The sequence below is a fragment of the Taudactylus pleione genome, unplaced genomic scaffold (genome assembly GCF_031769625.1).
Source record: "Taudactylus pleione unplaced genomic scaffold, aTauple2 ptg000611l, whole genome shotgun sequence".
Classification (NCBI taxonomy): Eukaryota; Metazoa; Chordata; class Amphibia; order Anura; family Myobatrachidae; genus Taudactylus; species Taudactylus pleione.
In genome coordinates this window covers 3,505,734-3,528,890 of record NW_028285013.1, presented here as the reverse complement: position 1 = coordinate 3,528,890, position 23,157 = coordinate 3,505,734, and the positions used below count along the sequence as shown (strand labels likewise).

The following is a 23,157-nucleotide window of genomic DNA, read 5'->3' as shown; positions in this document are numbered from 1 at the left end:
TCTAGATCGCTAGGTTTTACGTTTGTCCCCCGACTTTGAACTTTTTTGCCCCAAAATGAAAGTACTTTTTGGGGTGATCTAAAGATTTTTTAAACTTTTTTTTTAGGCAGTTTACCTTTGGGGGACTGTCCCAAGGCTGCAGGGGTGTTTCCGCAACTTTGAACCCCAAACCCCCAATTCTGCACTTTTTTCCTCCTGCATTCAGAGACAAATCTTTTCCGCTGGTTACAAGGTGCAGACTTTTCGCACCAGCGAAAAGTCTTTGTAATTGAATACAGGGATAAGTTCTCGCCTAGCAAAATGACGTCATTGATGGAAACTTTTCGACGAAAACGGCTCATCGCGGCTTGAATACGGCCCTTAGACACAATTTCGGCAAAAAAAAAAAGATGCTGGCGCTAGCTAGTCTCACAGGACCTGGAGCGCCAAGAGGCTCTTTTTGGCATGACTGCAGCAAACATGTGTAAGGACACAACTGTACCAAATTTGGTATATTTATACAATACACTTACAAAGAAAAAACGTTTTGTTGCATTTTACAAATTGCAGAGCATGAAAAGCCTCCGATTACTCCCATTCTACTAATCCTCCAATATTCCCCTGCATATTCAAGGTGTCTATGGATGTTGAAGACCATACGACACTACAGATATACCGATTTGTAAATAAGGTATAGAAATATCCGAAAGAAGACAGTAAGGTAATAAGATATATCCTAATATGAATTCCATATTAATAATGACACTAAAATGTAGCGTAATTTTAGGTAAAATATATCAATAATTCTTAAGCAACTTTATTATCGCTGAAAAAGGTACAAAATTATTTTGATGCTAAAAACGTTACCCGTCATCTACACACAGCAAAAGCATCCATTTTCTCAGATGAACCAATATTCAGGAGAATGCAGCTATAAAGTCATGTATAGTGATGTCATCACTGTTATGTGTGCTAATTGGCTGCTTTCCCTCGCATATAGGTTCAATGCAGAAATCCTCTGCGCTGCATTCACTGGCTTTAGGAGGTAGACGCAACATCCTAGATTTCATAACCAACACCACAATGTACTGTAGTTACAATTCCAAGACAAGCCTTGCTGAGTTACATGCAATACCTACATCAAACAGCAGGGGGTTATATACAACCAATGGCAGCTCAATATGCCCAAGGTGTCCGGGGCAGTTTTGGAAGTCCTGGCAGCAGGTGGTGCACACTTCCTTGTTGTCTGCGGGGCCCAGAGACAGGTCATACAGGCCATTCGCCATAGGATTGCCCACAGAGTCCAGGTACTGGGGGTTGGTGATCGCCTTTACACTCAGCATCCTAGAAGAGATGTGAGACATTGACTTTCTACCACATTAATACCACAGAAGGACTGGAATGTGATAAAGTGGAGAGTGATAAACTGGCAGCCAATCAGCTCCTAACTGTCATGTTACAGGCTGTGTTTGAATAATGACAGTTGGGAGCTGATTGGCTGGTGATTTATCACTCTCCAGTTTATCTCTTTTCGGAGCTTAGTACATCTGGCCACATATCCTTTACATGATTGCTGTACTTCATTTGTCCATGAATACATTTTTATTATTTATCGAACCCAAAACACTCTCTTTTGGTGCCATAGATTTATATAATCAGGTTTTACTTAATGGGCATTACACAGTGGAACTTAAAGTGTTCCCGCTAGAATGCAGGCAGGGCAGGGCACTGGGTGTGCTGGCAGGGAGTCTATGCATGCACCAAAAAGGGGGCGTGGCCAGTTGGGGAGGGGCGTGTCCTTGGGACAAACCTTCAATTTGTCACACTTGGGGACGTGCCCAGCACTTACGGAGGTGCATGGCTTCCCCCAAGCTCTCTCCTCACGGTAAATAGATGACGTGCGTCTATTCACCCGGTGGTGATCGTTCACCGCAACTTTTCCATCCCGCTGGCGGGGAAGGCTGAGGGCATGCTGTTTTAGCGGGGCGCCACTAAGAAGGCAGGGTGCATTTTGCCCTTTTAAAATGGGGCAGGGCGCGGATCCCCGCTAAAACAAGCTAACGGGAACACTAGAGGAGAAGTGGGGAAGTTACCCATAGCAACCAATCAGCTTCTACCTGTCATTTTATAGAATGTGTTTGATAAATGTTATATGGTAGCTAGAAACTGGTTGGCTGCTTTGGGAAATGTTTTCACTGATTGCTACATCAGCCTCTAAATGTCAGTTATATAAGTATGGACTCTTTACGGTTGGTTACTCACCTCATAAGTGAGAGATCCACTTTGCCAAGAATCATACAGGAGTGGATTAAAAAAAAAAAAAAGTTGGGTGGAGAGACGGTGTGTTGTGGATAGGAGAGATGAGCGTATGTCTGAAGATGGCAGGAGGGTGCCAGCGGAGACTGGCAGGATGAATAGGTGAGCTAGGTGCAGCCAAGCATTGGCAAAGAGCCGTTGGGTATGAAATGTCGACGGTCAATGTCAACATTCAACATGTAGACAGTGATAAAATGTTAGAATGTCGACATTTCGTCCTGGTGGCCCAACGGCATCTTCTGGATCCCAGCCGGCATGTGACCATCAGTTACGGGTCAGAGCTCTGATCCTCTGATGTTCCAGTAAGTATCTCTCCACTATCTGTAACACTAACCCCTACCCCTACAGCTGCCTCTAGTGCAGGGGTGGGGAACCTTTTTCTGCCAAGGGTCATTTTGATATATATAACAACAGTATTCACGGGTCTGGTGCATACCACGCCCCTTCCATGTGATGTCACAAGGCGCGGGCCACAATTGCTGGTGATTACAGCAAAGCCCAGAGCATCCTGAGGATGCTCCGAGAGCTGTAAGGGCAGCGGTGTGACCATCTGAAGTGTCCTAAGGATGCTCCAGGCGGCACTGCTGCATAGATTCTGGCGGCAGGATGCCATACTAGGCACCCTGCTAGCCAGATGAGGCTAGCAGAAAAGAGCTCAGAGGGCCAGGCCAAATGATTCCGAGGGCCTTATATGGCCCCCAGGCCTGAGGTTCTCCATCCCTGCTCTAGTGCCTAGCCTTCACCCCCTCCCTGCAGCCTAACCTCCACCCCACCCCCTTCCCAGTCAGCAGCGACTAGTTGCCTATCGACATTTTATTTGAACAATGATGACATTGTGATGACGACATTATGAACGAATGTCGACCTTTAGTCTACATTCCGAGAATGAGGGGCAGGGAGTGGAGTTAGGAGGGAATGGGGCTGAAGATGAAGAGAGTATTAAGACCTTAGAGTAGATTTACTAACCCTTGGTTTTCCCAAGCTGCCGATGATCGCTGGCTATGACCAGTAGCTTTAAAACGGCAACAGAAATAACTGCTAAACCGATTTCTGGTGTAGCATTTATTTCTGCAGCTGCTTTAAATCGATTGGTCAAAGTTGACGATGATCGGTGACTTTGACAAACCGTTAGCAAATGTATCCTGCACCTCATTAACAGGAAAGGAAGGACTGAGGGCAGGTAGCTGAGTGGAGGAGAAGGTGGGTGGGTGGGGAGATGGATCCGAGTGGAGGAAAAGATGGGTAGGGTGGTGAGATGGAACCGAGTGGAGGAGAAGATGGGTGGGCGGGGAGATGGATCCGAGTGGAGGAGAAGATGGGTAGGGCGGGGAGATGGATCCGAGTGGAGGAGAAGATGGGTAGGGTGGTGAGATGGATCCTAGTGGAGGAGAAGATGGGTGGGCGGTGAGATGGATCTGAGTGGAGGAGAAGATGGGTGGGCGGGGAGATGGATTCGAGTGGAGGAGAAGATGGGTAGGGCGGGGAGATGGATCCGAGTGGAGGAGAAGATGGGTAGGGCGGGGAGATGGATCAGAGTGGAGGAGAAGATGGGTGGGTGGGGAGATGGATCCGAGTGGAGGAGAAGATGGGTGGGTGGGGAGATGGATCTGAGTGGAGGAGAAGATGGGTGGGCGGGGAGATGTATCTGAGTGGAGGATATTTCTTGACCGTTGGCGCCTGTTTTGCCTCTGAAGTAGGTGGTGAAGTCTTGAGCAGTTAGGAAAGACGGGCGAAAATTGTGGAGGTGGCTAAAGAAGAAATAGGGGTAGGCCACCTAATCCCGTCGCATCTGCATTTTTGTACGCAGCGGTACTGAGAATGTATGCTCATGCCGAAGCAATATGTACATTATAGTCCACATGCTGCATCTCTAAGCCACTGCCTGCATACAAAGACGCACAATCAATCTTCTGAGCGGCCCTACGGCTCCACAGAACGTCTGTCGGAAGTATCCCGCCATGGCCAGTGAGTCAGGCCCAGTGAGTGGTGGACGGGGCTGTATTGAGCTCACTTGTTGTAGAAAGAGACAGCAGCATTCTGGCAGCAATAATGCAAAACAGAATAGAATATGGCAACATGTGCAAAGCTACCTGATCAATCACAATGTGACAATAATAGTTTGTCCAAGTCACCAAAACCATCACTTTGCCATGTAATAACAGCCTAGAACTACAGTGACAACACTTTCACCTCACATAAAGACAATTAACAACATTTTACAGGCAGTATTCCGTTCAGATAATATATATTATTACTGGTTTGTATCTATGGGTCTTGTGTTATCGGGTCATCAATGCCAGATTGCTAGAAGCAGCGTTGATAGGATAACCACAGAGCAATATAATAATATGTACAAATCATAGTCTAATATCTTGTGTGCAGAAAATACCATAAAAACGCATCCAAACCATGGAATCATTGTGGGGACAACACAGCAATAATAAGGTACAGTGCTAAAATAATAACTTATGTAAATTGATGCTGTCACTTGACACGAATTACTTATTAGATCCATGTAATCCTATCAACTCTCACATTACAATAACACAAACTAATAAAAATATTATTATTAAGTTTAGAAACCATGTCCTGCAATGTTCTGTACTAGAAGTCACTTTTTTCCTTCTTTGTTCATACTGTCTGTTTGCTGTACATTGTAAGGCGCTGTGGATTCCTTTGGCGCCAAATAAATAAACAATAATAATACCCAGACTGATAGAACAATGATGTGGAAACTTTAACTTGCTCCAGTAATTAAGAAGTCCTATTACAATATGGTAACATGGATACAATGTAGCAGTTATTATGAGTCGCAGGCCTGGGCAAGCAGCTGTTGGGTGACAGTGACCTGCACATGTGATAGAAACATAGTTTCAGTTACAACATGGTACTACACATGGTATTAAATGACAGGAATACAGCACATGTAACATCCTGACCGGATGGAATAAATGACAGAGGTACAGCCAGCAGCCTGATACTCCTGACATAAGGTAATAATCACACAGGACAGGTACAGCCAGCAGCCTGATACTCCTGACATGGGGTAATAACCACACAGGACAGGTACAGCCAGCAGCCTGATACTCCTGACATAAGGTAATAATCACACAGGACAGGTACAGCCAGCAGCCTGATACTCCTGACATAAGGTAATAATCACACAGGACAGGTACAGCCAGCAGCCTGATACTCCTGACATGGGGTAATAATCACACAGGACAGGTACAGCCAGCAGCCTGATACTCCTGACATAAGGTAATAATCACACAGGACAGGTACAGCCAGCAGCCTGATACTCCTGACATAAGGTAATAATCACACAGGACAGGTACAGCCAGCAGCCTGATACTCCTGACATGGGGTAATAATCACACAGGACAGGTACAGCCAGCAGCCTGATACTCCTGACATGGGGTAATAACCACACAGGGCAGGTACAGCCTGATACTCCTGACATAGGGTAATAATCACACAGGACAGGTACAGACAGCAGGCAGATACCCCTGACATAAGGTAATAATCACACAGGACAGGTACAGCCTGATACTCCTGACATAGGGTAATAATCACACAGGACAGGTACAGACAGCAGCCTGATACTCCTGACATAAGGCAATAATAATCACACAGGACAAGTACAGCCTGATACCCCTGACATGGGGTAATAACCACACAGGGCAGGTACAGGCAGCAGACTGATATCAATGACATGGGGTAATAACCACATAGAACAGGCACATCCAGCAGCCTGATACCCCTAACATAGGGCAATAATCACACAGGACATGTACAGCCTGATACCCCTGACGTAGGGTAATAACCACACACGGCAGATACAGGCAGCAGACTGATATTCTTGACATGGGGTAATAACCACACAGGGCAGGTAGTTACCTGATCTCCTCTGAGGAGTAAATCCGGAAGGAGATGCCCTGCAGGCGCCGCCATGGTATGTCCTTGGAGAAGAGCATGGTGCTCCTGGGTGAGTGCAAGCTCTTCGGACAAGCCTCACTCTCTTCTCCCTGTCCCTTACCCACACGTGCAGCGCCCGGATCTGGGATGTACCACTATGAGGACAGCTCAGAGGGGTTGCTCGGATAGTTTACACCCGCATTGTACGAGGACCCGTGTGCCGGCCGGTTGTGTGTTCCCGCTGCGGGTAACGGAGGCAAGTCCGTGTAATCCTCCGTACGGGGAGGCAGCGCAGCATGAGCCGGGTGACATGTGAGATAAGAGCGGCTCCCCCTATTTGGGTGGTACAGTCCAAGCGGTGAGGCTCCGGCAACATGGCGGCGCTGTGCTGTGCGGCCCTGCGGACTGTCTGTGCCCGGCCGCCGGGGACATCAGGGCTCAGGTACCGCTGGGTCTACAGTAGGGTGGTGCGGAGACTCCTACAGTAGCTTGGGGGGAGGGGGTCTGCAGGTGTATTAGCTACCTGACAGAGGGCATTTCATGTCCTGTTACCTCTACTACAGAGTGTGTGGGTGTAGTAACCCCCTGGCAAAGGGCATTTCATGTCTTGTTACCTCTACTACAGAGTGTGTGGGTGTATTCCCCCCCTGGCAAAGGGCATTTCTACTTCAGGGTCCATAGGGGTCCACAGGGTTGACCTTGGAGTATAGCTGGATCTGGATCCACGGGCACCACGCAGTTAAAGCTTTGCTGCTCCCAGGATGCACTTGGGTCCGTCCTCCTCTATACCCCGCCCCGGCCACAGGCACCCCAGTTTTAGTTGGTGCCCGGCCGGAGTCGGGTCACCCTGTCGCAGTGGGGCTGCAGGAGCAGCCCCTAAGCTTTATTTTAAAAGAGAAATTTTTTATTTTTTTCTTTTTTTACACTTCTAGAGCGGCAGCATCAGACTGTCCTTTAGGACGTCCACGCTGCCGCTCCTTCTCCCCGCTGGCGCCGCGACGCCAGTACAGCTCTGGGGATCGCGGCGGGACCCCAGAGCCTGTACTAGCCGGGCTCTGGGGACTCCCTTGACTGCTGCCGGACGCGACGGGGATCAGGTAAGCCGCGGGTCGCCGCGTGCGGCGGCCCGCGGATACTTCAATGCAGTCAGGAGCCTCCGGTCTCTGGGGACAGACCGGAGGCGCTAGCGGCGGCGGCGGGCTCCCCCTCAATTGAGGAATACCCCGCGTGTCCGCTAGACCACCAGGGTATCAGGCTGGTAGCGGGACCGGCAACCCGGGGGTTAATTGCTAGCCAGGGGAGGCAGCCTTCCCTGTCTAGCGGCTCCTCCCCTCAGCTCAGCGCGCCTTTCAACTAGGAGTCTGGCGTCGCTGAGCTGCTCTTATCTCTCGGCCACTCCTCCTCTGAGGTCTCCGGCGGCCATCTTTACTGGCACATCGCAGACTCCCAGGCGGTATCAAGTGGACCGGTCCCCCTGTGTACCTCTCCCCTGCTAAAGGACAGTGTACACAGCGCTATAGCCCTCCCAGACACTGAATCTGGGCGGTTGATTGTAGCGGAAGGTGCAGTGAGTATAACTTTTCTGCATTGTATGTGACTATTGCTAGTGCTGCCTGTCTGTGACTTATTCTCCTTACTGTCAGCTTATAACTATCCCTTTCCTTCTCCTACGGCCCGGCAGGTGTGTGGGGGAAGGGCGTTTTTCTGAGACCCTCACATATATAAAACACGTATTTGTGGGGTCAGTCACATACTGTTGTGTGCTACACAGTACCATATCTGGGCTGTTGTTTCGCATACTGGTGAGTGCGCGGGTGTTAAAACCGTAATTCCTCTGGTGATACCTATTTCTTGTGTATTTACGGTATCATGTCGGATGAGGAGACTGAGCGCTCTGTGGCTCCTGTGCTATTTTCCTGCAGACGCTGTGCTGCTGGAGTTGATGGGGAGGACTTATCTCAGGATGGTCTGTGCGGGCGGTGCCAGCTGGTACCGGGCCCCTCCAACCCCCCTGTATCACAGGACCCTCCTTGGGCGATGTTTTCACAGGGCGTCTATTGCGGACCGGTTATCGGTCCCATCAGCGGTCCCTTCTAGGGCGTTACCGCAGCCCACCATCCCCCATTCCCCGAGGGTTCCACAAATGTTGCGGTCTTCCCCCGGGGCCCAGACTGTGGGTCCTTACTCGGGACTGCCTGTGTATGTGCAGTCTTCCCCAGGGACGTGTCAGTCTGTAGTGCCTTTGCAGAGTGTTGCTCCGACGGCTCCTCCGCCTTGGGTGGATGTTCTATCCAGCTCCGTACAGAGTCTGGCGGCTTCATCCTCGGCGTTTCAGTCTATGTTGCAAGGTGATGTGCCACCAAGGGTGTCTAAACGTCCGGTTGTGAGTTCACTAGCTGCGCAGTTGTCGGACTCGGAAGTGTCCTCAGATGATGGAGAAATCCATGAGGACTCTGACTCTGATGTCATGGGGCAGGAGGTGGAAGCTAAGTCCTCCATTAATGTTCCAGCCTTAGTTAGGGCGGTGCGGGCTATCCTACATGTTGAGGATGATGCGCCGGCTCCTAGGTCGAAGTTTCCTAATTTTAAAAAGGCCAAGGTGACCTCAACTGTGTTCCCCCTGTCTGATCAATTATCGGATCATATGGCGGCGGCCTGGCAATTACCTAGTAAGAGGTTCCATCCACAGAAGAGGTTGGCGGCGAACTATCCTTTTCCTGAAGCTCATTGCAGGAAATGGGAAACTCCGCCGGCGGTGGATTCCCACGTTACCCGCTTGATCAAAAGCGCGACGTTGCCATTGCCGTCTATCTCCTCTTTGAAGGATCCCACGGACAGGAAGGTGGAGACTTGTTTAAAGTCCATTTATTCTCTTTCCGGGGCGGTGGCTCGCCCGTCCATGGCTATCTCCTGGGTGGCTAAAGCCATTGAGGCATGGGCCAATGCCTTGGAGGATACCTTTCCTGATGAGGCTCCGGATATCCAGAGAGCGTTAGTGGGACAGATGCGGGATGCAGCTTCCTATATTGGGGAAGCGTCTTTGGATGCCAGCCTGCTCACTTCTAGGGTGTCGGCTGCAGCGGTATCTGCTCGGCGCTCCCTGTGGCTGAGGTCCTGGAGGGCTGATGCAGATTCAAAAAAGGGTCTGGAGGCCTTGCCTTTTAATGGTGATTTACTATTTGGTCCGGATTTGGACAGAATAGTGGATACTTTGGCTAAGTCCAAGTCGGCTTTTCTCCCTTCGGCCTCTGCGCCGGCTAAAGTGAGGAGCTCTGCCTTTCGGTCCTTTCGGGTTCAGGGTAAGGCCAAGGGCCAGTCCTTCCCGAGACATTCGGCGACCAAGGCCGCACCCAAGCCCAAGAAGCAGGCATGGAGTGCTCGGCGCCCTTCTTCCAAGCAGGAGGATAAGCCTGCTGCCTGATGGGACGGGCCTCTCTCTGGGGGACCCCAGAGTGGGAGGCCGACTTCTCCAATTCGCCCAGTGTTGGCACAATACCACCACGGATGCCTGGGTTCGAGAAGTAGTCTCTCAGGGGTACGCCCTGTCTTTTCGGTTCAGGCCGCCCCACCAGTTTTTTTGTACGAGTCCTTCTCTGGACAAGACCAAAGCTGGTCAGATTCAGGTAGCTATAGAATCCTTGCTACAAGCAGGGGTCATTGTTCCCGTTCCGCAGTCTCAGCGCGGGACGGGGTACTATTCTACTCTGTTTCTGGTACAGAAACCCAATGGTTCTCATCGCCCTATCCTGAATTTGAAGTCTCTGAACAGATACCTCAGAGTTCCCAGGTTCAGGATGGAAACGTTACGTTCCATCATTCTGGCGATGGAAACCGGGGATTATATGGTCTCCCTCGATATCCAGGACGCCTATCTCCATGTGCCCATAGCACCGGCACATCAGCGGTATCTGAGGTTTGCTATCCTGAACCATCACTACCAATTTCGGGCGTTGCCTTTTGGCCTTTCCACGGCTCCGAGGGTGTTCACCAAGGTGATGGCGGTTATGGCTGCCCACCTTCGGGGTCAGGGTCTACGTCTGTTGCCGTACCTGGACGATCTTCTGCTGCTGGCGAGCTCCCCGGAGGTGCTTCTTCGACATCTCCACCTGACCATTGCTTGTCTTCAAGCACACGGGTGGTTGATAAACTGGAAGAAGTCCTCCCTGATTCCATCACAGCGGATGGTTCATTTGGGAGCCCTGCTGGATTCTCGTCAGCAGCGGATTTTCCTGACTCCAGAGAAGGTCTCCTCCCTGCAGCTGCGGATACACAGTTGCCTGAGCAGTTGCCGCCTGTCGGTCCATTCAGCTATGAGAGTTCTGGGGTCCATGGTGTCGACATTCGACATGGTGGAATTTGCCCAGTTCCATTCCCGGCCCCTGCAGGGGCTGATTCTATCGGAATGGAACGGGTTACCTCACCGGATCCGCTCTCAGATGCTGGTGTTGTCCGCGGAGGTTCGGCAGTCTTTGGCTTGGTGGCTTCAGACGGTGCATCTGGTCGAGGGGCGCCCCTTTTGGATCCCGGACTGGGTCCTGCTCACGACGGATGCCAGTCTTCGGGGTTGGGGGGCAGTGACCGGCTCATTATCGCTTCAGGGTCGTTGGTCCGCGGAAGAAGCACTTCTCCCCATCAACATCCTGGAACTGCGGGCTGTGTACAGGGCCCTGCAGTCGTCCGGCCCCGCTCTTCACGGAAGGGCGGTTCAGGTGCAGTCCGACAACGCCACCACGGTGGCGTACATCAACCACCAAGGGGGAACTCGCAGTCGGGCAGCAATGTCGGAGGTGTCTCGCATTCTTGCTTGGGCGGAGTGTCACGTTCCAGCGATCTCGGCAGTCTTCATTCCCGGAGTCCTCAATTGGGAGGCGGACTTCCTCAGCCGTCACGATGTGCATCCCGGGGAATGGTCGCTTCACCCAGAGGTGTTTCAGCTACTCGTGGACAGGTGGGGGCTGCCGGAGCTGGACTTGATGGCCTCCCGTCACAATCACAAGTTGCCCGTTTACGGGTCAAGGACAAGAGACGCAGGCGCCTGTCTGGTAGACGCTCTGTCGGTGAAATGGACGTTTCACCTGGCGTATCTGTTTCCTCCGATATCCTTACTTCCTCGGGTTCTGCGGAAATTCAAGCAGGACGGCGGCACGCTCGTGCTGGTGGCTCCGGCGTGGCCCAGACGTCCTTGGTACTCCGATCTGAGGTGCCTCTCCATCGACGCTCCGTACCTTCTTCCTCAGCGTCGGGACCTGTTGTCTCAGGGGCCCTGCCTTTACCCGGATCTGGGTCGGCTGTCTTTGACGGCGTGGCTCTTGAGACAGCCGTCTTGAGGTCTAGGGGTTTCTCCAGTTCAGTGATTGGTACCATGCTTAGGGCACGCAAGCCTGCCTCCGCGCGGATTTACCACAGGGTGTGGCGCACTTATTTTCAGTGGTGTGAATCCAGAAACTATGATCCGCAGGTGTTCCGGGTTTCCAGAATCTTGGAATTTCTTCAATCGGGTTTGGACCTCGGCTTACGCCTGGCCTCTCTGAAGGTTCATGTGTCTGCTTTGTCCGTGTGGTTTCAGCGACGGATTGCTACACTGCCAGATGTTTACACCTTTTTCCAAGGTGTTCTCAGGATCCAGCCTCCCTTCGTGGCTCCGTGGGACTTGACGGTGGTACTGAGGGTCTTGCAGGGTCCTCCTTTTGAGCCGCTTGAGTCGGTGGAGCTCAAGTGGCTGACGTTTAAGACCATTTTTCTCCTGGCAATTGCTTCGGCCAGGAGGGTTTCAGAATTGGGGGCGCTTTCCTGTCGCCCTCCTTTTCTGATTTTTCACCAGGACAGGGCAGTGCTCCGCACGCGTCCTGAGTTTTTGCCCAAAGTGGTTTCAAAGTTCCACATTAATCAGGAACTTGTTGTGCCAGCTTTTCAGTCACCTGATCTTTCGGCTGGTGAGGCTTCCTTGGATGTGGTCCGGGCACTTAGAATCTATGTGGACCGGACTGCTTCGGTTAGGAAGTCGGATTCTTTGTTTGTCCTCTTTGGTTTTCACAAGAGGGGTTGGCCTGCCAACAAGCAAACGATAGCCCGTTGGCTTCGTTCAGTTATTTGTGAGGCTTATGCGCAGGAGGGTTTACCTGTGCCAGCCTCTGTTAAGGCTCATTCCACTCGTTCTGTGGGTCCCTCTTGGGCTGCTAGACGTGGCGCCTCCGCTGTTCAGCTGTGTAAGGCGGCTACTTGGTCTTCAATTCAGACGTTTTTGAGGTTTTATGCGTTTGACACCTTCGCCTCTCAGGATGCATCCTTTGGGCGCCGGGTACTCCTTTCAGCACAGGAGCGTCCCCGCCCTTAGTTGAACTGCTTTGGGACATCCCCAAGGTCAACCCTGTGGACCCCCTATGGACCCTGAAGTAGAAAACAAGAGATATGGTAAGAACTTACCTTTGTTATCTCTGTTTCTACGAAGTCCATAGGGTCCACAGGGCGCCCGCCCTGACGCACCTGGCTTCAAATGGGCTGTGTGGCTGGTCACCGGTTTTCCGTCTCCCATTTCTGTGAGTATGGTTTCTTGTGTGTTCCAGTCTTCCTTCTCTCTGTTTAGTCTCCTCCTCCGGCCTTAGCTGCTTACCAACTGAGGTGCCTGTGGCCGGGGCGGGGTATAGAGGAGGACGGACCCAAGTGCATCCTGGGAGCAGCAAAGCTTTAACTGCGTGGTGCCCGTGGATCCAGATCCAGCTATACCCCAAGGTCAACCCTGTGGACCCTATGGACTTCGTAGAAACAGAGATAACAAAGGTAAGTTCTTACCATATCTCTTGTTTTCATGTCCTGTTACCTCTGCTACAGAGTGTGTGGGTGTATTACCCCCTGGCAGAGGGCATTTCATGTCCTGTTACCTCTACTACAGAGTGTGTGGGTGTATTACCCCCTGGCAGAGGGCATTTCATGTCCTGTTACCTCTACTACAGAGTGTGTGGGTGTATTACCCCCTGGCAGAGGGCATTTCATGTCCTGTTACCTCTACTACAGAGTGTGTGGGTGTATTACCCCCTGGCAGAAGGCATTTCATGTCCTGTTACCTCTACTACAGAGTGTGTGGGTGTATTACCCCCTGGCAGAGGGTATTCATGTCCTGTTACCTCCACTACAGAGTGTGTGGGTGTAGTACCACCTGGCAGAGGGCATTTCATGTCCTGTTACCTCTACTACAGAGTGTGCTGGTGTATTACCCCCTGGCAGAGGGCATTCATGTCCTGTTACCTCCACTACATAGTGTGAGGGTGTAGTACCCCCTGGCAGAGGGCATTTCATGTCCTGTTACCTCTATTACAGTGTATGCTGGTGTATTACCCCCTGGCAGAGGGAACATCATGTCCTGTTTCCTCCACTATAGAGTGTGTGGGTGTAGTAACCCCCTGGCAGAGGGCATTTCATGTCTTGTTACCTCTACTACAGAGTGTGCTGGTGTATTACCCCCTGGCAGAGGGCATTCATGTCCTGTTACCTCCACTACATAGTGTGAGGGTGTAGTACCCCCTGGCAGAGGGCATTTCATGTCCTGTTACCTCTATTACAGTGTATGCTGGTGTATTACCCCCTGGCAGAGGGAACTTCATGTCCTGTTTCCTCCAGTACACCAATGACTTTAAAAAATAAATGAAAATTAAATTGGTGGACCTTGTAAGAGGGTGCGTGTCTCGTACCACAACGTGTTGCGGAAACATCGATGAATAAATAGCCTCTCTAATTTAAACCGGAAGGACCTCTATCAAACTATCCCATGTAGCAAAAAAACGTTTAGTATGGATTTATTTCTGAAGGGACGCTTCTTCCAAACACGTCTAAATTACGCTCTCTGGCGTTTCATGAAATCTATCCCAGAAACGTCTCCTGGCGTACCCAGTTTTCTTCTAATAATGTTTCCATTTGTAAATTGCAACGGAATATGATGCGCTATATAAGAAACTGGTAATAAATAATAATAAATAATTTGTTCCTATGATGCCTTTACCCTCTTTATTGTTCCATCACCTGTATGCTTTCACTTTAATCACTATATATATATATATATATATATATATATATATATATATATATATATATATATATATCTCTCTTTCAGGAACTTATCGGGGAAGTTTTCTCAACTTGGAGTGAGCAGACCCGGTATGCAAACACTACATTACTCTGACTTAATGATAAAAGGACATCAGGCTTTTTCCACAGCTACAGTACCATTTTGATTTGCCTTTGATCCTTCTAGTGAAAATTATGTCCAGGATGGTTTTATTTTATTTTTTTAAACACATTAATTTAACGAGACGCAGTACGAATTAATTCAGCTGCTTTCAAGATCCCTATGCATTACACAAAAATGCATCTTTCTTTTTAAACGAGTACAAATAAAATTTTTCCAAAACTCATTTCATATAATAGTTTATTTGTGGGGGTCCTTCTAGACTGCATTTAGTAAGGTCTTGGTAATTACATATAGCCGGCACCTTTGCCAATCACTTATACACAGCTCCTGTATCTAAAGGCCCCCATACATCAGCGATTGATTGCCTTAATCGTGCAATTTGCAATTGATTGTGTAGAAAAATCTTTCCCTTTTTCAATCGATTGCAAATTGCACGATTGCTGCAATCAATTGCTGATGTATGGGGGCCTTAACACAGTCTTCACTGGTTTCTGATATACTGTTACAGCTACACAGTTATTATTACTCTTCACTCATATGGTGCAAGAGAACATTACAAAGCGTGGCAAAGTGGTTATATATAATATTGTAGAAAACTTGCTTAGCAGTAACAGGGCCATACATTTGGACGAAATAAACATTCTGTCCTATGAAAAGTATGTTGTAAATATAAATAATTTATCTCTATAACCATCATTTATATGATCTCCTTGTATTTACTGTCAGCTCTCTGGAGGCCGCTCCTGAACCCCCACGTAACCAGTCATGTGAGGAACGGGTCTGGATTGTGCTCCCCACTCTCTAGGTGCACACAAAGACTCTGCCTGCCTGCAACACATGGCCTGGTACCTGCCCAGCGCACAACCATTCTGGAAAGGTGAAAGCTTTGATCTTTACTCGCTGGATTTTTTTCTTTTTTTTTTCTTTTTAAATAAATTTGCAGTTTATGTGTGGTGGTTTTTTTTCTTTTTTTTTAAATGATTCCATTTAACTTGTGGGATTCCAAAACAAACATCGGAGTCCACAATGCATTTGCTATTTTGGTATTCAGACTTGAATATCTGTCATATATGATTTTATCATCCCTCTCTGTGGGAAGTAGTTGGCATGCCGGTAGTCAATATACCAGTGCCGGTATCCCGACATCAGTCAGAATCCCAACCGCCAGCGTCCCAACGGTAAGTGTTAGGGTTAGGCACTAGGGGGAGGGATAGGGCTAGGCTGCGGGGAGGGGTGGGCTTGGTAGGTTAAAGTTAGGCTACGAAGGGGGGGATAGGGTTAGGCTGCTTGGAGGGTGGGTTTAGGGTACTTACCTAGTTGGGTCGGGATTCTGTCTGTCGGGATGCCGCTGTTGGTATTCTGACTGCCTGGCTCCCGTACCCAACCCCTCTCTGCTTGTGTGATCTGGAAAAAATTAGCTAACAGACAAATCTAAGTAACACTAAACACTGAAGATCTGCGTTTAGAACCTTATTTCCAGCACCGCTTAACCAACCCAACTTTGCCCTTACAAAAAAAAAAATTCTCACTTTAAATTGGGCAGCAAAATTGACGAAAGATCTACACTTCTGCCCTATCGCACCCTATTGTATTGGGCCCATTGTGTTCATGTGTTGCCTTTTCTTATTTTTGTTCCTTCAGGATAACACTGTTACTTCCGACCATCCTTCCTCAGCCTTCAAGGACCCTCACGTATCACAGTGTTCGTAAAGGGAAGAGGAAGTCCGTGAAAGCGGTGGTCAAACGCTTTCTGCCCCTGCACTGCGGACTGTGGGCCCGAAGGAAGGTCAGCTCGGCCTCTTGTTTTGTCGGCTCAATGAGAATTGCTGGAATTAAACAATGGAGATTGATCTGTCACCTTTATCTATTTTATTTATCTTCATTTTAACTCCAAAACAAGTTGCACAGCCTGTTTCATCATTGTAAAACCTTTTTGTAGAATTGCTTCATAAGCTTTATTCTACAAATTCTGTACAGAAAGACATTTTCTAGCCCCATTTCCAAGCACTCACCTGTATTAAGGATAACCATTGGTGGGTTACCCATTGATGGTCATGACACCACCGACTGTGAGCTATCAATGGTTTGCACCCATCGATGCCGTCCTTGTTTTGGGGGAAAAATGAATGGCAGGCCAATCGGAGAAAGGGGCAGGGGTGAACAGGCTTCTGGGGGATGGAGGGGGGGGGGGGACACCACACATCGTCACCATTGGCAAAGAACTATTGGATCTCTGACATCTATGACAAAACCATCGACCATCGGTGATAAACCATTCATGGTCGATGGCCATTCATAACCTGTGTTCTCTGGTCTCACTCAGCTGGGAGTCATTGTAGCTAAGCCAATATTCAATTCTCTCTCTTGGCAGTGATTTTCGTTTTGGTTGTCTACTATGTTACCGGCAGGTGGTTGGCTGCTAAATGATGATGTATGCAAAAATAACAAAAATGTACTATGGTCAGACAAGACTGGCTTGAAATAGTGTATTTCACAACCTGATGATGAATAGTTAATGCATAGTGATTTAAACTTTTCAATAACCGCTCTTGTTTGCAGAGAAGCAGTGTCACGTGATGGGTAACCTTTATCTCCATTTTGAGGGATGGTTTTACAGATCTGCCTTTGTGTTTCTCTAAACATCCATAATCTTCAGTTACTGACCCCTCCTACTGGTGCTACTTTGCCAATCAGACACTTGCAGACTGTAAATGCCAACAATTCGCCACCACCTAGCCCCTAGTGTTAGTTGAATATTCCCTTTCCCAACCAGTATCATTCATTCACCCCTGGGACCGTGTGTTTCTGGGTGGGGAGTATCTTCTGCTTCTCCTCTGTACTCTGGTTTGATCGCCATGACCACTTTGGGTCAGACTGTTGGGTGGCAGGTGTAGAGATTGCTTAGAGTGCTTGGCATACACAGCCCGGGTTTGAATGATAGTGCTTAGCTATGGCCTGTATACCATAAGAATAGCTGGTGCACCAGCTATCTGGTTCCGGCAAACTTGGGACCAAAGTGGTGACACAATGATGCCCACATGTGCCCCTGTAACATTACAATCTAATTGAATAATGTGCAATGTGTTGAGCTAGAACAGTTTGGAAACTGAGTTTGTTTGATCCCTGTCTGCTTGTACTCTGCCTAAACCTCTGTTCGCCTCTTCACCCTTTGCAGTCTGGCTACAAGAAGAAGCTGTGGAAGAAGACGGCTCGCAGGAAGAAGCGGCTGAGAGACATCGTCCTGTGTAACAAGACACAGAGCAAGTTGCTGAATAAAATGACCACATCTTTCTGGAAGAGGAGAAATTGGTACATCGACGACCCCTACCAGAAATACCACGACCGCACCAACCTGAAAGTGTAGGCCCAGGCCTGGCCCTCTCACCTACTGTATATGGATTCTCTACTAAATGCAATAAAGTATATATCACTCTGAATTTCTCTGTTGCAATGGAGATTAGTATCCATTATGTGATCTGAACTAACATTTGTCACTGCTTCCCTAAGGCATGGGGCTCAAAGTATGTATGGTATGTACGCATATATGTATGTATGCATGCATGCCTCGGTGATCCCGCTAGTGCCTAGTAATGAATATCGTTTCAGAGCACAAAATTGCAGTGATTTTAAGTATCTACATTATATGAAGCTGGTATTCACAAACCTACCAAAGAGCTTCAGGTATTAGATTAGGTGCCCCTTGTGTCATATACAACAGGTTTCCATGCCAAGAATTATAAAAGAGAAATTTAAGGAGAGTTTCCGAAGGCAAATTGCATGTAACTCGATTACTTCTATATACATGATGTGTATAAAATTATATATATTAGACGCATCTCTTTGCAGCCTCTGAAATACAAAGGCATATTTTGAATGTTTTAAGATCTAGAGATGGTCAACAGTATCCGGTCCATCTCTCTCTCCCTGTGACCTGGCATTTTACATGCACCTAACTTACAGGAGCAATGTATACACTGATCTGTACATTGGTCCCCTAGGTAGGAGCCTGCTGGACAAAAAATGAAAATGTGAGAGACTGACTGTGTATCTATAGCAGGAGATTACCAAGGTTGCAATCCTAAAATATTAGCATAAAGGAAGCCTAACAAAGTTACAAAGTATGGGGCCTGTCTCTATGCTGACGGTCACGTAATAGAACAACTATTTTTGTTACTGCGCATGCATGAAACCATGGAAAGTACCATTGCACATGTGGAAACTATTGAGACTGCATTCGCAGTGTCTCCGTGATTGCAAAGTACCGAGCAGACCACCGTGATCCATGGGCATTCCTGGATGGCTGAAAGTGTTTTCAAAAAGAGGCCGGTCTGTGGGCCTGTTATGGAGTTCCAGGGGCGTGTCTGTGCTTGCAGCTGCATTCCCAATCGCAGAAACAGACTCTAAGGCCAGTTTCACAGAAACAGTGGACCCGGAATCTGCGCAGCCCAGGACTTGACTCGATGTGCTTTCGATGGTGGTGTGTTCTCAACCCCTGGAGGATCTGCACACAAGGCAGATAGGGGAAATGGGTGTAGCAGCACTTGCACAGGCCGTCGCACATGACTTCAGGCAGGGAGTCTATTAGGGGGCATTAGCATAATTTCAAAAATACATTCCAAACGCCGTTGAGACCGCAACAGCGTACAAGTCTCTATCAGGCCAGATACATAGAAAAACGATTTATTTAATTTTGAAAAATAAAAGGAAATGATTACCTGGAATCTCTCCAACTCCACAGCCCTCAAACCTGCATCCTGGAGACCTCATGGAAGTCCTTATAAAAGCCTAATTAAGTCATAGCAACAATGACTCATTTTGGACAGTAGATGGCAGCAGTATAAAATGTGAACTGTATGTGCTATTTAATTTATTTTTATGATAAATAGGAGTTTATTTACTAAACAGCGGCTTTTGATAGCTGCCGATTATCAGCGTTTTTGCCCGCAGTATATAAGCCAGCAATACTACTAAGTACCAAACATACCTACTTTTACACTTCATAGTATTGCTGTTTTAATTTCTATAGGTAAAAACACCCCGTAGTGCTTATCTGATAGAACAAAAGGCTATACCTAGCTTATATCGGTCTTAGGGCCTGATTCAGAGCCGCTCGTAAGTGGCCGCTTGTTCGCACTGAGCGATGTTCGCACAACTGCGCATGCGTACGGATTGTAATACGCATGCGCGAACCAGTCAGTGCGGCCGAAACTCGTTTGTTCGCAAAATAGTGAATGTCTGCTATTTTGAGTGACAGGAGGAGGCGTATGTGGGTGGTAACAGGGGAATGTGCTTGAAAACGGGGAGTGGAATTCAGAACGCAGGCGTGCTTAAAGGTCAAAACGGGCGTTTTATGGGTGTGCATAATTAATACAGCAGCGTCATTGACCACGTCACTTGGTTTTTTTTTAGTCAGAACTACTCGCAAAATAGCGGTTGAAAAAACCAACCACAAGAATAGCGAGCAGTTCATACGCTGTTCGATGTACTCGATTAATCTAATAAATAGCGGACATGACGTATGATGCGAGCGCCCAGGGGGCGTATTTTTCAAAATTTCGACCGCAAGTTTTGCTTGCTCGTTCAGACTTAGAGGCGTGAACAGACCGCAAAGTGCGAACGGTTCATTTGAATAGCCACCCCTTTTTTTTAAACGAACGACCGCAAATAGCGAGCGGCTCTGAATCAGGCCCTTATTTCTTAATAGCCTCATATCATTATTACACCATGGTGTGGGAGATTGTTACAGCAGGTCTCCCTATCTGAGTCTTTTAAATCGATGGGGATCCTAAAGTTATAGTGTCCATACATCAACAATGGCTAAAGAACGATTCACAGATTCTGTGATTTATTTTTCTTCCCTCAATCTGAAGATTCCCCATTCCACCAATCTGCGCCCATACATTACAGATAGTTGTCAGTGATGTGCATATCATTTTACTAGTAATGGTCTGCAAATCAGCTGATCGTTACCACACACTAGTGATTTCTTCTTCAGGTTCCTTAGGGATCCAAAGGGATCCCATGAGGATAATGTGGTTGGAGTGATCCAGGCACCAACGGTCAGCTCCCAGGATGCCTCTGGTCCTCCTCCACATATACCCCGCCCCTTGCCACAGGCATTCAGTTGTTCATTTGGTGCGGCAGGATCCAGATGCACCTTTGTAACGGGACTGCGACTCCATTTACATCCACCAGCTGCAACACCAGTAACATCTCTGGTGATTTTGGCTGGTCACGGCAGAGCTTGCTAGCAGCGATGCTGGGGCCTGGACGCACGGAGATGTGAGGAAAGGCGATTCCTCACTGGGGATTGCGTGCGGCAGTGCTGGAGACGCACCGGAAGCTGCTACAGTGAGGGCCCGGAGCATCCGCCTCACTAGACCACTGGGGCCTTATCGTCTGACGCTGGGGATCGGCAGCAGATGCTTCTGCTGCCATGAGGCCAGCGTACCCAGCCGATTTACGCAGCTTAGGGGAGGTTTGTTCTCCCCGGCAGCTTCTCCCCCGACCCATTCGCAGATCCATCATTTTCGTGCATCTGGGTCGCTCCCAGCCTCCTCGTGCATATGAGATGCTCACAGTCCACTATCTATGCGCTGCTGAAGCTGTTTGGTCTCAGGGGGTTTTGGATCAGTCTCCCTTTCCTCTGGGTCAGGTATATAGGCCTTCATTCAGAGGCGGCCGAACGGTCTACGACCGCACGGCCGCCTCGATGTTTGTCAAGTGCGCATGCGCACGAGGGAGCCGGCTCCCTCGTGCGCATGCGTGAGACCCGCTACGACCGACAGCGCCGGTCATAGCGGGTCTCTTTCCAAAGGGGGCGAGCTGTCGGTGTTGATTGACAGCTTGCCCCTATGGGAACGCCTACCGTTTGGGGGAGGCTCCACTGACATCACTAGTGATGTCAGTGGAGAGCTTCCGGCTCTGACAGAGCCAGAAGCTCTCCGGGGCTTACGACAAGTGAGACCCTACCCTAGGGTCTCGTCGTAAGCCCCGATGGTCGCGATGGTCTCTGACCATCGCGACCATCACCCTAGCAGTCGTTAGAGCTGTGGGTGTAAACCCACAGCCTAACGACCGAAACAGAGGCGGGCGGTCAGGATGCAAGCGGCCGCCCAGCTTCTGAGCGAACGCTTGCATCCTCCGACCACCTCTGAATGAGGCCCATAGTGCTCTATATCCTACCAAGCCTTGTGTTTCGGTAGTTGATTCAGCGTCTATTGCAACTATATTACATATGCATTGTATGTCGCTGTTTGCTAAGGGCTGTGTTGATACTGCCTTTTATTTCCAACAGTTATATCACTGTTTTTTCTCCTCATCCTTCTGGTACAGATGGGTGGGGGTTTTCATTGTACTTCGCATTTACTAGTTATTTGTGAAGGCTGTCAAATTACACTGCATTGTTACCTTTATAATTGATATGTCAAAAGATAAAGGAAAACAGGAGGTTGAGGCTCCTGTGCTGGTTTCAGGTAAATCCTGTTTGGTGGGCTTGACCCCTCAGGATTTTATATAGGTTGGTTTGTGTGCTGTCTGTTATAAAGAACCTGGTGAGGTACCAGTCCAGTCTACCAGCCCCTGGACAGGAGCCATCTAGCGGATCGTTTGGCTACTCCCATGCTGCCTCCTTTAATGGGATACCCACAGCATGCTATGTTTGTCCCTCCTATACATCCTTCTTGAATGGATGTTTATGCCCACTCATGTCAGGGTATGGCTCAGTCGGCTGTTGTGAACAGACCGGTAGTCACCAAGGTGCTTAAGCGGACGTTAGTTTTTTATCAGTCTGCTCAGCATGCAGATTGAAACGCATCATCAGATGATGCGCCGGGTTCTTCTCCAGGGTCTAGCTCGGGAGAGGACCATCCTTATACAGTGGATGTCCTTTTTTTTGGTGAGGACGGTCAAAGCAATCTTAAATATATAGCATGATGAGTCGGCCCCTAGAAAGAAAGCTCCAGTATTTAAACATCAGAAGGTGGTAAAAGCTGTTTCATAAATCTGGTAGGGGGGGGGGTGTTCAGGTCACTGTACTGATGGGAAAGCCATGGAGTAACTCGGATAAACAGTTCCATGTTATGAAAAGATCAGCATCTGTTTATCCTTTCCCAGCTTCTGAATGTACCAAGTGGGAAATCCCTTTTACTGTGGATGCTCATGTTACACATGTAGTCAGGAACGCTACGTTGCTTTTTTTGTGTCAGCATGTTCTTTCAAAGATCCTACAGATAGGAAAATTGAAAGATGTCTTAAAGCAGTATTCTCATCATATAGAGCTGTTACTCGACCAGCTATGGCTGGGGCTTGGGTATCCAAGGCTGTTGAAGAATGGACGGGGGCAATGGAAGATAGTCTATCAAATGCTACCAGAAAACAGTTGACATATATCTCCCACTTACAGGAATCATCCCCTATTTTGGAGGAGCTGCAATAGATGCTGGACCCCTGGCTTCTAAAGCATCGTCAGCCTCAGTGGTGGCTTGTAGAGTCCTTTTGTTAAGGTCCTGGAAAGCAAATACGGGGGTCAAAGAAGGCTCTGGAATGCTTACTTTGAAAGTATACTTTTTGGAGCAAACTCAGATAAGATACTGGCTACTCTGGCAGCTTCAAAAATTTGCAGGTCTGCCATCAACAGCTACAATAAAGTCTAAGAAGTCTTTGCAGGACCACCAAGCAAGCTAAGAGGTCCTTGTCAACCAGATGTCGAGTTTAAAAGCTGGACGACAAATGCCTGCTGGGGTGGGCCTCCTCCTGGGGGATCC

General features: G+C 48.6%; 2 protein-coding genes across 3 annotated transcripts in view; one reads left to right on the top strand and one right to left on the bottom strand.

Moving 5' to 3' along the window:
• POLR1A (RNA polymerase I subunit A) overlaps positions 1–6,552 on the bottom strand; it is a 102,901-nt gene extending 96,349 nt beyond the window's left edge. The window contains exons 1-2 of the mRNA XM_088454281.1: positions 6,193–6,552; positions 1,119–1,323 (exon numbers count right to left, since the gene is read on the bottom strand). Coding sequence (XP_088310407.1) covers positions 1,119–1,323; positions 6,193–6,269 — 282 coding nt within the window. The 5' untranslated portion in view covers positions 6,270–6,552. The remainder of the gene's footprint in view (positions 1–1,118; positions 1,324–6,192) is intronic.
• On the top strand, positions 6,473–17,829 carry MRPL35 (mitochondrial ribosomal protein L35). Of its 2 annotated transcripts, none has more exons than XM_088454283.1 (5): positions 6,473–6,568; positions 14,315–14,358; positions 15,119–15,269; positions 16,034–16,178; positions 17,568–17,829. In XM_088454283.1, exons 1-5 carry the CDS (start codon positions 6,507–6,509, stop codon positions 17,754–17,756), a joined length of 591 nt encoding a protein of 196 aa, XP_088310409.1. In that variant the 5' UTR covers positions 6,473–6,506; the 3' UTR covers positions 17,757–17,829. The 2 variants fall into 2 exon arrangements, with proteins under 2 accessions (XP_088310409.1, XP_088310408.1); XM_088454282.1 differs by having other exon boundaries at positions 6,523–6,652.
• Positions 17,830–23,157: the final 5,328 nt, after the last annotated feature.

What these genes read in the sequence shown, in the direction of transcription:
- MRPL35 (XM_088454282.1), top strand. Translation starts at nt 6,585, where the DNA reads ATGGCGGCGCTGTGCTGTGCGGCCCTGCGGACTGTCTGTGCCCGGCCG. An exon ending in CCGGGGACATCAGGGCTCAG is followed by an intron (nt 6,653 to 14,314) that starts GTACCGCTGGGT and finishes TCTCTCTTTCAG; the next exon opens with GAACTTATCGGGGAAGTTTT. An exon ending in GACTGTGGGCCCGAAGGAAG is followed by an intron (nt 16,179 to 17,567) that starts GTCAGCTCGGCC and finishes CACCCTTTGCAG; the next exon opens with TCTGGCTACAAGAAGAAGCT.